A 16,156-nucleotide genomic window follows, 5' to 3' on the forward strand; every position below is an offset into this window, starting at 1 on the left:
GCCTCTTAATAAACAAATAATTAGCAGCCAATCCTTGGAATAAGGGCACCTGTTCCACACAGTGTGCCTGCCCGTAGGCTGAGATCAATTAACACCTAACAAATTACTGTATCGCACGGTAGAGGAATGGGAGCGTCTAATTAGTCTTAGATAACGCTACCCAAAATACCAGAATGCAAAGCAAACAGCTTTTTCCAAGCAACAAAGTCAAAGCTGGGAATTTGTTCAAACCAAATTATCTCGACAGTCGATGGAAAGCAAACAATAGGTTAAATGTAAATATAAGTCAGCTCCATCTCCGAACTGGAGCACACAAAAGGTTTCCCAGAGGAATCGTTAATGCAGCTCTACATCGCTAAATAATACCTTTCCTTATATCATACAATTCTCCAGGGAGCCGAGGGAAATATGCAAACACAAGGCTCACAATTATGGATAACTTACAAAAATTACTCCAAAACAATTTAATGTACAGAATCTCGGGTGACCACGAGGGGAACAGGCTGCACTGCAAAACACACAATGCCAGAGGGCAGGGGTGGTGAACCTCAAAGTCATCCTCCATTTTCTTCTTGCAGTCTCCCTATGCGGAGACTGGCCTTTGTGCCCACCTGAATCGAAGATGGCCTCTGAAGGGGCATGGTGAGCCCTGCATTAAGTCTGGGCCACGCAAGCTCTGCCTTTTGAGTGCTATAGAGGTGAGGTTCCAACTTATCCCAGGTCCCGATGTAACTGTGGCGGCCATCTTCTATGCAGGAGGGCTGGACCGCCAAGCTCTACAGAGGAGGCAGCAAGCGGGAACCAGGTAAGGCGAATATGCATGACAAAAATATAAATCACTTTTCAGTGTCAAGGTTGGTTACACAAACAAAATGAAATGATAGCCATACCCTCCAATTGTGCCAGGAACAATCAACGGCGTGTGGTGTCATCCCGACTCTCGCCCGATATCCGATGGCGAATGAAAGAAGGGTCAGCCACAACAGATTTTAACATGCCCAATCACGCAAAAAAAATTATATTGTGTACCTGTCCCAGGACTCCATATTTAGCCTGCCATACAATCACCATTATGATGATCATAAAGCTCTACCTGCAGGAGCGCTATCCCTGGAGGAGTGTAGTTGTTTAATGCTGCAGTCATCTAGTGTAAACCCAGAGTTATAGATTTAGAAAGTTCATGACATCAGTTTACCTGGTCCAAAAATTACCCCAAATGTGTTATTCTCTGTTTCAAATCAAGGTACAATAAAATATTTAAGCAAAAAACAAAAGAAATATAAAAAAAATGTATATATCTATATCTATTTTTTTTAACTTATACCCATATGGGCTAAAACAATAACATTTTGCCATTCTTTCCAATTACCGTAAGTATTTTTTTGTGGCCATTTATGTTATTTAAATCTAGTCCATGTTATCAGTATTTCCAAATTATGTACCCATTCAGTTCCGTCATTGCACTGCAGCACCCAGGAAGTGAAGGCAAACCCCCAGACTGCTGAGTTATCAGAGGATTAATATAGAAAAGATAACAGGAAAGCTTTGGGAGCACATAAAGAGATTAGAGGTCAGGATCCCATTTTAGGATTGACTAGATTAGTGCTGCTTGCCCATACTCTGTCCATACTAAAGGTACCGTCACACATAACGATATCGTTGCTTTTTGTGACGTAGCAACGATATCGTTAACGAAATCGTTCTGTGTGACAGCGACCAACGATCAGGCCCCTGCTGGGAGATCGTTGGTCGCTGGGGAAAGTGCAGAACTTTATTTCGTCGCTGGACTCCTGCTGACATCGCTGAATCGGCATGTGCGACGCCGATTCAGCGATGTCTTCACTGGTAACCAGGGTAAACATCGGGTTACTAAGCGCAGGGCCACGCTTAGTAACCCGATGTTTACCCTGGTTACCAATGTAAAAAAAAAAAAAAAACACTACATACTTACATTCCTGTCACGTTCCTCAGTGTCAGCTTCCCTGCGTCCTCCAGTGTCAGCGCCGGCCGGCCGCAAAGCAAAGCACAGCGGTGACGTCACCGTTCTGCTTTCCGGCAAGCGCACTTACACAGTGCAGGGAAGCTGAGGCCGGGGAACGCGACAGGAATGTAAGTAAGTATGTAGTGTTTTTTTTTTTTACTTTTACAATGGTAACCAGGGTAAACATTGGGTTACTAAGCGCGGCCCTGCGCTTAGTAACACGATGTTTACCCTGGTTACCCGGGGACTTCGGCATCGTTGGTCGCTGGAGAGCTGTCTGTGTGACAGCTCTCCAGCGACCACACAGCGACGCTGCAGCGATCGTCATCGTTGTCTAGATCGCTGCAGCGTCGCTTAATGTGACGGTACCTTAAGTATCTATCTATCTATCTATCATAGCCAAAAAAGGAGAATAGGCAATTTTCCATTTTAGTATATTTATGAAGTGATGTTCTTCGCAGCCTAAGCAGAAGAGACTTCGGCAACCTATGTACATGCACACACTGAAATAGGGATTTTGGCCCACTCCTCCATACAGATCTTCTTCAGATCTTTCAGGTTTTGGGGCTATTGCTGTGCAACAATGAGTTTCAGCTCCCTCCAAAGATTTTCTATTGGGTTCAGGTCTGGAGACTGAATAGGCCACTCCAGGACCTTGAAATGCTTCTTACTGAGCAAATCCTTAGTTACCCTGGCTGTGTGTATCGGGTCACTGTAATGCTGGAAGGCCAGTCACGAACCATCTTCAATGCGCTTACTGAGGGAGGAAGGTTGTAGGCTAAAATCTCATGATACATGACCCCATCCACGCTCCTTTTAATACGGTGCAGTTGTCCTGTCCCCTTTGCACCCTAAAGTATGATGTTTCCACCACCATGCTTCATGGTTTGGGTGGCGTTCTAGGAGATGTACTCATCCTTCTTCCTCCAAACACAGCGAGTGAAGTGGATACCAAAATGTTCTAATTTTGGTCTCATCTGATCACATGACCTTCTCCCATGCCTCCTCTGGATCATCCAGATGGTCATTGACGAACTTCAAATGGGCCAGGACATGTGCTGGCGTGAGTACGGGGACCTTGCGTGCCCTGATTGATTTTAATCCATGACAAAGTAGTGTATTAATAACGGTTACGTTTTACACTCTGGTTCCAGCTCTCTTCGGGTCATTGAACGGGCCCTCCTGTGTAGTTTTTGGCCGACTGCAGACTTTTCTTAGAAACAACCTTTGCCCAAGCTGAGAGATCTTGAATGGAGCTCCCAGACTGAGGAAGATTTACAGTCATCTTGTGTTTTTTCCATTTTCTAATAATTCTGCTAACAGTTGTTGTCTTCTCACCGATCTCCTTGCCTATTATCCTGTAGCCCATCCCACCCTTGTGCAGGTCTACAATTTTGTCCCTGGTATCCGCAGACAGCTCTTTGGTCTTAGCCATGGTGGAGAGTGACTGACTGTGTGGACAGGTGTCTTATACAGGTAACCAGTTCAAACAGGCGCAATTAGTACAGGTAATGAGTGCAGAGTAGGAGGGCTTCTTAAAGAAAAACTAACAGGTCTGTGAGAGCCAGAATTCTTGCTGGTTGGTAGGTGATCAAATACTTATTTCATGCAAAAAAAATGCAATTTAATTATTTAAAAATCATACTATGTTATTTTCTGGTTTTTAGATTCTGTCTCTCACAGCTGAAGTGTACCTACGATAAAAATTACAGAACTCTCCATTCTTTCTTAAAGACCTCTCCAAAGTTGCAAAACCAGCAGTGTAGCAAATACTTATTTTCCCTACTGTAACTATGTGTATAGTGGTCACTTGAGCATCATAACCCAAATTAATGACGTAAAGAGTAACTGGATACACACATAAAGGTTTCACTTGTCAGAAATATGCATGTTATGACTGATGGGAGTCGGAGTATCGAGAGTGCCACTAAAATGAAGAGACAGAAGTGTTCACTCTAGGACAGTTGCTTTTTAAGAACCTTTACATTAATCCATTAATATTTGAAGAGGAAGATGTTGTTCTACACAGAAAAGATGACACTGACTGGAATTAACATTTTCTAGTCTATTTTTTTAGCAAGTTATTTTTTACCATTAATCTAATTTTTGATTGAATGCATACTGTTAAAACTTAACCACAAAAGGAACTTTTCAAAGACGACATTTTGTACCGATAAGATATAATTTGAGGTATAATTTGCTGGCGGTCCTTGAACCCCAACTTCAGTGATGGGGGTAAAAAAAAAAAAAACACCATCTCAGAATCATAGAATGTTAGAGTTGGAAGGGATCTCCAGGGTCCCAACGCATTAGATGTGTAGTATTTTTTTCGGACAATGTTGAAGCAGATACTTATCATTGGCCCAGAAAAAAAAATCAAATTGGTAACAAACAAAAAAGAAAAAAGAGAAAAAAGGCCAGCTCACCAAAGCAGCACCCTTAAGCATGGTGGGCATGCCAGATTGGGGATCTGAATGATTATAATCATTCATCAACCAAGCATTGAGCACAATGAACTGTTTTTTTTCCACCGAAACAGCCGTTGGTTATCCGTTATGATCAAAATCATTCACTTTGACAGCTTTTTATATGTTTGGGAGCTCAGCTCTAAGCGTATGCCATGTGACCTCCCACCATACACTGCCTCCTGCAAGCCCCCACAAATCTACATGTACATGGCAGTGCCAGACATACTAACAAAGATCGATGTTTTTTTTCCCAAAAGGGAGTCAACATTTATATTTATACTAATTGTAATAAAGTTTTTAAAAAGCATAGCTCGGTTTCATTTGTTTTTTTTTCATCCAAAATCAGTCCAAAATTTGTGCCATCTATTTTTCTACCTGCTCACAGCTACCACTAGCAGGCGCCAAGGAGCTACTGCATAAGGAACTGTAGAAATCCATCTTCAGTATGTGCTCGTAGTGGTGGCTGCAGGCATGAAGAAATCTATTACAGAACTAGAAAAGGACCCAACAGAGTCAATAGTCTAATTATGTATATTATGTATACCCCCTGTCATATGTAAAGCGCCATGGAATAAATGGCGCTATAATAATAAAACGATGTGTATGAGTGCGCCTGTCAACTAATTGTCTGAAGAAATGTCGAATCGATCGCGCATTAACGATATCGGACTGCCGATTGTATTGTCCTCATGGAGATAAGTCGCCGGCCATCCTTCGGAATTTGTTTATCCGTCATCTGGAGAGGATGGACAAAGTAACGTTTTTTGTCTGCGTCGAAAAGTCGGACAGCGACGGATCCTGCGGCATCCGTCTTTGGCTAGAATGGAAGCCTATGGGCACAGGATCCATCACTGTCCGTCATCCAGCGACGGAGTCCGTTTTTTTTTTTTTTACACTGAGCATGCTCTAAATCTGTATTTAGTAGCCAATTGGCCAGACAGCCCCAAATCTATATAAACCTGCCATGTGGCTTCATTCCTCAATGTGCCAGCAACCTGCCTGATGGATAAATGCACAGGTGGTCACGATATTTGCTAGAACTCCTTCCATTTCTGCCACTTGCGCTACAACCTCTCAAAGATGGGGTGTTACAACACTCAATATATAGGTTTCCATTATTTTCCAGTAGCCAACCACGTTTGGGAGCCTCCCATATGGAGATATGGAAAACCGATTCCGTTGAAAAAAAAAAGTTTCCGTGTTTCACTATTTTTGATGAATCCGTCGCGACGACGGATTTTGACTGACGCCAGAAGACTGAAGTGCGAAAGAGTTTTTGGTTATAAATGGGATAGAATACTGTATACTGTATATTATGTGATCAAACATCTGAATTGGATAGAAAAACAGACTGAAAGTCCCCGGTAACTGACGGGGACTGAAGCGGAAATCATGCCTTATATAAGAGCATAGGCGATGGGGAGACAGAAGGGAGAACGTCATGTCTTCAAGAACACATGAAGACCACTTCCTCTCCTAGCCACAAATAAGGCCTCGTGACCTTACTACTGATCCGTTCTCCGGAAATCACAAGCAAAACCAGAAAGATGGGCAGATGCCGATATGAAAACCACACAACTGAAAATGCATCTTTACTAAAAGGCAATTTCTGAGAACAGGAATGAAAGCTATAAAACCAGGTGAGTAGTTCTGCTCGGCTCCGAGGCAATGCCCCCACTTCGCCAATGAGCAATGCAGTTTAATTGCCCGAGCATCCAGGGAGTTTAAATTTACATTTTACAAGCTTTCCTCAAGACTGCCCTATTTAATAATCTGCGCCATCGAAGGAGCGAGAGAGAGAAAAAAAATATATATATAAAATCACATTCAAGTGCTTCCGACAATTAAACCTGCCCGATGCCGCGTATAAATCAACATTTTGCTACCATAACAAAATGTTACACAGGGGCCCGCAAAACACTGCCCATATTCTCATTACACGCAACACTAATTACAAGCAGCAGATCTGGAATTTTATGCACATTAGCGGCTTTTAGAGGAGCGATGAAAAAAATTTCAGGCACCATTAATTTAAATTTGTGTAGAAGTTGCCTTTTGACAGATGGCCAAAAATTACTTATTATTTAGATCACCAAAACGGTCTGTACAAAGCAGGGGGGAGAGGGAGAAATTAAAAGGGGTAAATTTATGTCTCCGTCGTTACCTACTAAATGTTAAGGAGCAAGTATAGGAAGAAAGGCTTCCTTCTAGAAGGAAATGGCTGACGGGCCCGGGCTGCAGGCGAGATCACCGGGAGTCGCGCACAAACAATTCTAGCAGCAGAAAACCCTCTTAACAAGGAGGCACTTAAGGGAAGGCAGATCAATAGAACAAGCAGCTAACTGCTACTCCGGGCATTGCTGCAAACATTTAAGGAAATTAGCCAACTAGTTCACCTTGTAACGCTGGCAGGCCGCCTCTGATGTTGACACAACCCAACTACAATACAGCAGAAAATCTGTCAAACCACAATTTCCCAATCACCACATGTATCTCCAACCAGCCAGCCGACTAACGGAAAGGGGAAGCTGCGCAAACACGAAGCGAGCACAAGCAGACAGCCCTCGGAGCAGAGGTCATCATCTGCTGCTACATCTGGCTCCGCTTCGCCTAGTTTTGGTTTTAAGCTAAAACAGTGCGATCATATTAAAAAACAATTATACTCCGGGACAGGAAGATAAATACATTAATATTGTACTGATTCAGCCCAGATTTCTAGGGAGTCTGTCACCCCAAAAATGCTAATTAAACTAAGTGTTTCAGATCTGTAGGTGCACTTAGCCCCCTATAAAAAATAATACCTGTACTATAGATTTAGGCATTTTTTGGCAGAAAAACACTAGTTAAGTTGTATATAAATGGGTGAGGTTTAGCGCAACCTTGGTGTGGCCAAGGGCTTAAAGTACCCGCAATACCCCTTCATTTGGGCTCTTTGTCATATCTTGATTCCTAGCGCCCAAGTGAGCATTGCCTGAATTCAATCAGCGACTGTGCACCTAGCAGTAAGGGCTCATGCAGACATGCTTGGCTCTCGGTCCGATCACGGACCACTAGAGCACAGGATGACCGAGTCTCCCGACCAAAGAACGACAGGTTCATGTATTACTAGGAGGCTGCCGCGCTCCGGTCGGGAGAGTCCGTGCACTAACTCACATCACGGGCTCCTGTCTGAGGATGCTGCTCGGTATTGCACTGCAGACAGGAGCCAGTGATTGAGTTCACTTGGGAACTGTCAATCAAGATATGACAAGTGATCAGAATGCCAATGGAGAGGGTGCAATGGTGAACTGAGCACTTGACTACGCCAAGTGTGCCACCAAAAGACCCCTCATTTGCATACAATATATTTTTTCCCTAGGAAGTAAACTATTAGCTATTGAACCCGTTCTACGCCCGGGTTATATTGGTATATTGTCTCCATCATGGTATGTGCTGCTCCATCCTGCGTCCCCATCCTGTCATGCGCTGCTCCATCCTGCGTCCCCATCCTGTCATGCGCTGCTCCATCCTGCGTCCCCATCCTGTCATGCGCTGCTCCATCCTGCGTCCCCATCCTGTCATGCGCTGCTCCATCCTGCGTCCCCATCCTGTCATGTGCTGCTCCATCCTGCGTTCCCTTTCCTGTCATGCGCTGCTCCCATCCTGCGTCCCCATCCTGTCATGCACTGCTCCCATCCTGCGTCCCCATCCTGTCATGCGCTGCTCCCATCCTGTGATGCGCTGCTCCCATCCTGCGTCCCCATCCTGTCATGCGCTGCTCCATCCTGCGTCCCCATCCTGTCATGCGCTGCTCCATCCTGCGTCCCCATCCTGTCATGCGCTGCTCCATCCTGCGTCCCCATCCTGTCATGCGCTGCTCCATCATGCGTCCCCATCCTGTCATGCGCTGCTCCATCCTGCGTCCCCATCCTTATGTGCTGCTGCATCCTGCGTCCCCATCCTTATGTGCTGCTGCATCCTGCGTCCCCATCCTTATGTGCTGCTCCATCCTGCGTCCCCATACTGTTATGTGCTGCTCCATCCTGGGTCCCCATCCTTATGTCCTGCTCCATCCTGCGTCCCCATCCTTATGTCCTGCTCCATCCTGCGTCCCCATCCTTATGTGCTGCTCCATCCTGCGTCCCCATCCTTATGTGCTGCTCCATCCTGCGTCCCCATCCTTATGTGCTGCTCCATCCTGCGTCCCCATCCTTATGTGCTGCTCCATCCTGCGTCCCCATCCTTATGTGCTGCTCCATCCTGCGTCCCCATCCTTATGTGCTGCTCCATCCTGCGTCCCCATACTGCCTCTGACCCGCTCGGCGCCGAGTGCTGGGGGCCTGAGCAGGCGGGGACACCGGCGCGCTGTGGGGGTCAGGTGCTGGTATCGCCGCCAGCTCAGGCCCCCCCAGCACTTACTATACTCACCTGTCCGCCGCCATCTTGCCGGTCTCCTGGCTGTGACTGTTCAGTCAGAGGGCGGCGCCGGCGCGCATTAAGCGCGTCATCGCGCCCTCTGAACTGAAGGCCACAGACCGAAGACCGGGAAGATGGCGCCGCTCAGCGATGGAACGGGGACAGGTGAATATAGGCCGATACTCACCCTCCTGGCGGTCCCTGCTTCTGCGGTGGAGATCGCGGTGTGCGTTCAGTGTGAACGCACACCGCGATCTCCCGGGAGCGTCGCTCTGTGAGGCCCAGACTGCGCCGGCGCTTGCGCAGTCTATAGAGGCTTCGGACAGAGTGACGCTCCCAGCGTTATATTATAGATGTATATATATATAATTTATTTTAATCGGTGGCCAAATCTCCTACATACCTACACAAGTGTTTTAATCAGAGTTCGGACGGTGACAGACTCCCTTTAAAGAGAAACACTCTAGTTATGCCAATATTGCTAATCTTAAATTGTCATATCTTATCAAGTTCTAATCTTAAAATCGCCAGTTCCCTAACATCAGAAGAAAATGCCACCTTTGGAGAACCTGGACCCAAACGTCTGGCAGCCTTCGCCCTTCCCAATACAGAACACTTGCACGGTGTGCCGAGCGTGCGTGTGCAAAAAGTGGTCGGGAGCAAATGCAGTCAAGCCAACTGGTGCTAAGTGGACAACTACTGAAGATGTATTGTAAGTGTATAGCAACCCATTTTAGTATCTGATCAGAATCGCAATCTTTTAGCTGTGGGAGTGCATTATAAGAACCATACAGACCACTTCCCATGTGAATCCATTCGTGCCTGGTTCACAGAAAATTAGGTTTTCGGCAAATATCGGTATTCAGGATCCATGTTGAATGGCTATGGAATACACTGCCTGTACTATACTGTATTGTACGATAAACCCCTGCTGAATCTCTACACACAGAAGCTCATATGGCAGAACAGGCCCCATAATGGGCAGTTTCCCCCCTAGAGACAATGCGCCCCCTGCAGAATACTGGAGAGCAGGGTGGTGAATGAATGGGTGTACCCAGACAGCAATATAGGCACATGCTATGAATCCAATTCGCAGAATATTAGTCTCAGAATTGCTAAATAAAAGGCCTTGTTCATAAAGAAAAATAGACTAATAGTTAAAGGGAACCTATCAGGTGGAAAAAAATGGAATACTATATGGTACTTACTTGCGGACATAGTGATATTCTGTAGGTTAATACAGTGAAACATGTTCAGCAGTTTAATTGGAAATGCGGCTGCAGGGAGAAAGCGGAGTCATATTTGCTCTGCAGCCGCTTGCTTGCAGTCACTGGGGCGGTGCACAGTGAGCGAACTGTAATCCCGCTGCCTACCCCCGACTATAATCCTTCTCTACAGTGTGTGTACAAGCCGTGGTCACTGATCAGAGCTCTGCACTAATGGAGCCTGAACAGAATATCACCGGCATCATTTGCAAATAAATACATAGATCATAAATATGGATGAACGATAAAATATTAAAACAAATCTTACCTTTATGGAGTCTCTATCTGCAAGGAGATAGTCCAGGAAAAGTCACAATACATATAGATTAAAAAGAAGAAAAAAAAGAAAGTTAGTCTCAGAATACAGACACTGACAACACGTAATCAGACATGCATAGCAGCTGTCCTTCGCACCTCTTTGATGGTCACTGTCGTGGTGCTTTTTCTCATCCTTGATAGGAAGGTGGGACTGTCCAGAGAGGGCACTGGAAAGGGCCAGCAATCCAGCACTGCTACTGATAGGTGGGATGGTGGGCGGCTGCAGGCCAGAAGGATGCGGAGTCAGAGGCACCGGGAGACCATGCCCATGAGACAGATGCTGAGCTTGGAGTTGTTGCTGCTGTGAAAAAATAAACAGAGATCTTGAACTTGCTCAGCATAATGAAAAAAGGTCATAAAACTCATGCATAATGTCAGTGGAAGAGAAAAGCATATAAACCAGCGGGCCGTGAGTGACTAGAAAGATTTACGCCACTGGTTTTCATTACTAGGAGATTGCACAGCAGAGACCTTTCTTGGGTCGGTCACATCCGCAGTCTAGTTGTCTACATCTTGCACAGGCCTTGATGCTATAACGTATGCCACAAAATACACTTAATACAACAGTAACAGCTCTCCATATTGTTTATATGTTTCAGGTATAAAACTAGAAAAGAAAAAGTGAAATACAATTCAAAAGAAAAAAAAAATAAGGGAACTCGTTATGTAAAATAATGTCATTAACCTGCAGATATGGGGTTAATCCGTGGCTTAATAGCATTCGACATCGTGCAGTGGCGGCAATGAGAGCCCAGCTGCCGGGTAGAGATTACGGTAACTATTCCCCCGTCAGCAGCGTTCGGCATCCGGTCATAGGGGTGGTGCCAGCATGGCTTCAGTCACCGCTCAGCACGTATATACCGGCGGATGCAATTGCGCCCCGGCACGGACTGCAGCCGCCTCACCATTAGAACCATTTATTTCCGGTAGCCAAAACCTGCTTTCTTGGCAGTAAAACCGCCGTGTTCAAAAAACATGTTTTCCAACATTTTTGTGGCATTTTTTTGCTGAATACACCGTTATTAAAGGTTAGTTATATTCATCAAAAACACCACAAAAAAAGCCGCAAAACCTGTCAGTGGCACCATTATTGCGCTCTCATTGCTTTCTGTTAAGTGAAAAATGCTGCAAAAAAAGCTGAAAGAATGGACATTGCGCGGATTTCAAAAATGCTGCACTTTTCAAATTCAGTAAGGAAAAAAAAAAAAATAGCTTGTGCGGGAGATATTCTGAAATCTCATAGCTTTTCCCACTCCTGTAAAAAGATTCTTATTTGCATAAAAACATGCTGCAAAAAAAAAAAAAAAAAGTGTTATTGTTCTCTTGGATAGCACTATTGAGAAGGTCCAGGTTTTCTAAACCCAGCCTACTCTGCCACATGACAGACATCGCTTGACAAGGGAGAAAAAAGTTGAAAAGCCGAGATATTAAAGGGAACCCGTCACCCCCAAAATCGATGGTGAGGTAAGTTCACCGTCATCAGGGGCTTATCTGCAGCATTCTGTAAAGATGAAAGATGAGAAAGATGAAAGATGAGAAAAAGGTTAGATTATACTCACCCAGGGGCGGTCCCGCTGCGGTCTGGTCAAATGGGTGTCTCAGGTCCGCTCCGGCGCCTCCCATCTTCATTCCATGACGTCCTCTTCTTGTCTTCATGCTGCGGCTCCGGCGCAGGCGTATTTTGTCTGCCCTGTTGAGGGCAGAGCAAAGTACTGCAGTGCGCAGGCGCCGGGCCTCTCTGACCTTTCCGGCGCCTGCACACTGCAGTACTTTCCTCTGCCCTCAACAGGGCAGACAAAGTATGCCTGCGCCGGAGCCGCGGCGTGAAGACCAGAAGAGGACGTCATGGAATGAAGATGGGAGGCGCCGGAGCGGACTTGAGACACCCATCGGACCGGACCGCCCCTGGGTGAGTATAATATAACGTCTTTTTCTCCTCTTTCAGGTAACATCGGCAGCTTATCTACAGCATTACAGAATGCTGTAGATCAGGTGTGTCAAACTGCATTCCTCGAGGGCTGCAAACAGGTCATGTTTTCAGGATTTCCTTGTACTGCACGGGTGATAATTTAATCACCAACTCATTATTTGTGTAGGTGATTAAATTATCACCTGTGCAGTACAAGGAAATCCTGAAAATATGACCTGTTTGCAGCCCTCGAGGAATGCAGTTTGACACCCCTGCTGTAGATAAGCCCCTGATGACGGTGAGCTTACCTCCCCATCGATTTTGGGGGTCACAGGTTCCCTTTAACCAGGTAAAATTTGCCATCAAGTACAGAATAGTATAACAACCGGTAAACTCCTTAAATATATACATTTCAGAAGTAGCAACGGAAAAAAGGAAACGTCTAAATGAAGAAAATTAGCGCGGAAGTTTTCGCCCTGTTGCACAGCATGCAGAGAGAGTTAATTTGAAAGCAAAAACCTGAATTAACAACTCAGAAAGGGAACTGGTTGCAGCCACCGGTTTAAGCTCTTTAAGTGTCCTCAGCGGTACTTGAGCAAATTACTAAAGAAAATCTAATGTAGCAAGGCATGGGTTCTCCTGTAGGCTTGCTCAATAATGCTGAAATAATTGGGCACTCTGTACACGTTTAGTGATGCTCGAGTGAAAAGCTAGAGGCCTGCCCTTGTACTCCTCTCTTGTTGTGACAGGTTTATCTGAGTGGGACTGTGCTGCACGCACCAGTAGCTGCGCTGACAAGAGCTTAAAGTCATTTTTTACCAGCACACTGGCAATACGTACAGAAAGCCCTGGAGAGGGGGCAACTGGGAGAGCTTGACCTGCGCCAATCCGGCCGAGCTCTGCAGCCAAGACTCTGAAAGCCCGGCCGCTACATATCTTGTGATATTATATACTCGCACCATGACCCGGGTGTGGAAATCGATCGGAGATCAGTTAAGACAGAAATACAAAAACTTGCTTTGTTTCAAATTCCAATAAAACAAGAAATAATCTAAAATATTACAAGCCATGGAGGAAAAGTGTGACAACGTTCATGGGAACCAGTCAGGGTCGTATTACTAACGAGACCAGTGCTATGGCGGTACACGGCCTAGTAAAACAACAAACATCACACCAGTTTTGTAGTAATCCAATGGGATAGTGCCAGGAAAACAAGTCATGCCATATGCAAATTAGTATGAATGCACTGACACTCCCCCAATGCGCCACCAATCTAATTTGCATGCGGCTTGACTGACATTTTATTGTCACTGCTGGGAAATTAAACATTTTCAACTGGATTTCATCACAAGTTACAGCTGATCGTTGTAGATCTTATTAGAGGCTCACTCTAGCCAGGACATAGTCTGTCCTAATCAGACAGTGTCTTGCGCACACACATACTATACACACATACTATAAACACACACACACACACACACACCATTTCAGATTTGTGATTAATGGAAAAAGCATCCACTTAATGGATGCACCCTCACATCGTGCACACTCCGAGGATTCTCCGATGATAGCGCTGGGTACTTGGCTGCAAGTATGCGATCTTCATACATGCAGTCACATGCTGACTAGATGGGTGCTGCTTCAATCAATGCAAGTGTATTAAGCAAAGCCGGACAAGTCTAGTCGGAATGTGGCAGGAATTATGCAAATCAACTCCCCTACGGTCACATGACCAGCAACGGAGAAAACTCACAGCGTGAAATTTGAGGATTTACAAATTACCATCTATATAGAATGATTGCAGACTTTTCGCCCAAGGCCAAACAATCCCTTTAAGTGCAAAGTTCTTATGTCATGCCAACGACTACCTACCCCATTTGCATTGGCAGCAGGGACTTGCAAGCACAGAAACCGCAATTCACGGAACCTCTTGTGCTTGCTAGCGCCTTTTCCTTTGATGTTGGCGCTTACTATAAGGCACACATTGCGGATTTGACGCTGCAGATCTGCAGCAGTTTTCCATGCGTTCTACAGTACCATGTAAACGTATGGAAAACAAAATCCGCAGTGCACATGGTGCGGAAAAAAACTGCGCGGAAAGGCAGCGTTGTTTTTTCCGCAGCATGTCAATTCTTTCTGCGGATTCCGCAGTGGTTTACACCTGCTCCTCAATAGGAATCCACAGGTGTAAAACTGAAAGTGGAATCCGCAGGTAATCCGTAGTGCAGTTTACCTGCGGAGTTTGCAAAAACAGTGCGGAAAAATACGCACACCAATCCGCAACGTGTGCACATAGCCTAAGTGTAGCAAGTGCCTCCCTCCACTACACGGCATCAATCATAGGGCTTCTGCACATGTTGCAGATTTGGTGCGTTTTTTGCCATGCAGATTTTCTAGAGAAGCAATCCTGATGCCAGCAAAGTGAATGAGAAACCTGAAGTGTCATGCACACATTATTTTCTGCACATCACAAATAAGCTATGTGCAGCATGTCAATTCTCTTAAGGTACCTTCACACTGAACAACATTACAACGATAACGATAGCGATCCGTGACGTTGCAGCGTCCTGGATAGTGATATCGTTGTGTTTGACACGCAGCAGCGATCAGGATCCTGCTGTGACATCGCTGGTCGGAGCTAGAAGGCCAGCACCTTATTTCGTCGCTGGATCACCCGCTGACATCGCTGAATCGGCGTATGTGACGCCGATCCAGCGATGTGTTTACTGGTAACCAGGGTAAATATCGGGTTACTAAGCGCAGGGCTGCGCTTAGTAACCTGATGTTTACCCTGGTTACCATTGTAAATGTAAAAAAAAAAAAAAAAAAACACTACATACTCACATTCCGGTGCCTGTCACGTCCCCGGCGTCCGCTTCCCTGCACTGTCAGCGCCGGCCGTAAAGCAGAGCGCAGCGGTGACGTCACCAAACTGCTTTACGGCCGGCGCTTACACAGGATGCAGGAGGAGTGCAGGGAAGCGGACGCCGGGGACGTGACAGGCACCGGAATGTGAGTATGTTTTTTTTTTTACATTTACAATGGTAACCAGGGTAAACATCGGGTTACTAAGCGCGGCCCTGCGCTTATTAACTCGATGTTTACCCTGGTTACCCGGGGACTTCGGCATCGTTGGTCGCTGGAGAGCTGTCTGTGCGACAGCTCTCCAGCGACCACACAAGGACTTTCCAACGATCACGGCCAGGTCGTATCGCTGGTCGTGATCATTGGAAAGTTGCTGAGTGTGATGGTACCTTTAGTTTTTCACCATTCACTTCACTCAAATCGGGCAAAAACGTGCTTCATTGCAGCTGCGTTTTTCGCCCTTTAACTGGCGCACACAAACAGTCTCAGCTACAGAATAAACCGTTAGTTGCAAAGATCCCCCACCACTGCTTTCACACATCAGTTTTTGGCCGTCATGCACAATCCATCAAATTTTTAAAAAACGGATCGGGCACTACGTGCCGCTGGATGCGTTATTTTCTCATAGACTTGTATTAGTTTCATCCGTTTTTCGATGGATCCATCGAAAATTGTATTTCCAGCGGCCGGAGAAATGGGACATAATAACGTTTTTTGTGTCCGTCAAAAAAATGGACAGCGACAGATCCGTCGCTGTCCCTCGTTTGCTATACTGGAACCCTATGGCGCCGGCTCTGTCAAATGACAGAATCCGGCAACCGATTCGTTTTTTGTTTTTTTTAAAACTAAGCATGCGTTTTCCATTCTCGGGTGGGTCTCTCTCTCGCTCTCCTCCCCTAGGATCCACTTAGATGGATCAGCTAGTTGGATCCGGCGAAAAAACTGATCCATTGCA

General features: G+C 45.7%; 1 protein-coding gene across 3 annotated transcripts in view; it reads right to left on the minus strand.

Moving 5' to 3' along the window:
* The window catches only part of LOC138674991 (transducin-like enhancer protein 4), a 160,586-nt gene that overhangs the window by 78,384 nt on the left and 66,046 nt on the right, over positions 1 to 16,156 (minus strand). For 2 of the 3 annotated variants that reach the window (XM_069762894.1, XM_069762910.1), the window contains 2 exons: positions 10,524 to 10,728; positions 10,378 to 10,394 (listed from right to left, as the gene is read on the minus strand). In XM_069762894.1, the coding sequence (XP_069618995.1) occupies positions 10,378 to 10,394; positions 10,524 to 10,728 (222 nt within the window). The remainder of the gene's footprint in view (positions 1 to 10,377; positions 10,395 to 10,523; positions 10,729 to 16,156) is intronic. The other variant, XM_069762901.1, reaches the window with a different exon arrangement.

The sequence above is a fragment of the Ranitomeya imitator genome, chromosome 1 (genome assembly GCF_032444005.1).
Source record: "Ranitomeya imitator isolate aRanImi1 chromosome 1, aRanImi1.pri, whole genome shotgun sequence".
Classification (NCBI taxonomy): domain Eukaryota; kingdom Metazoa; phylum Chordata; class Amphibia; order Anura; family Dendrobatidae; genus Ranitomeya; species Ranitomeya imitator.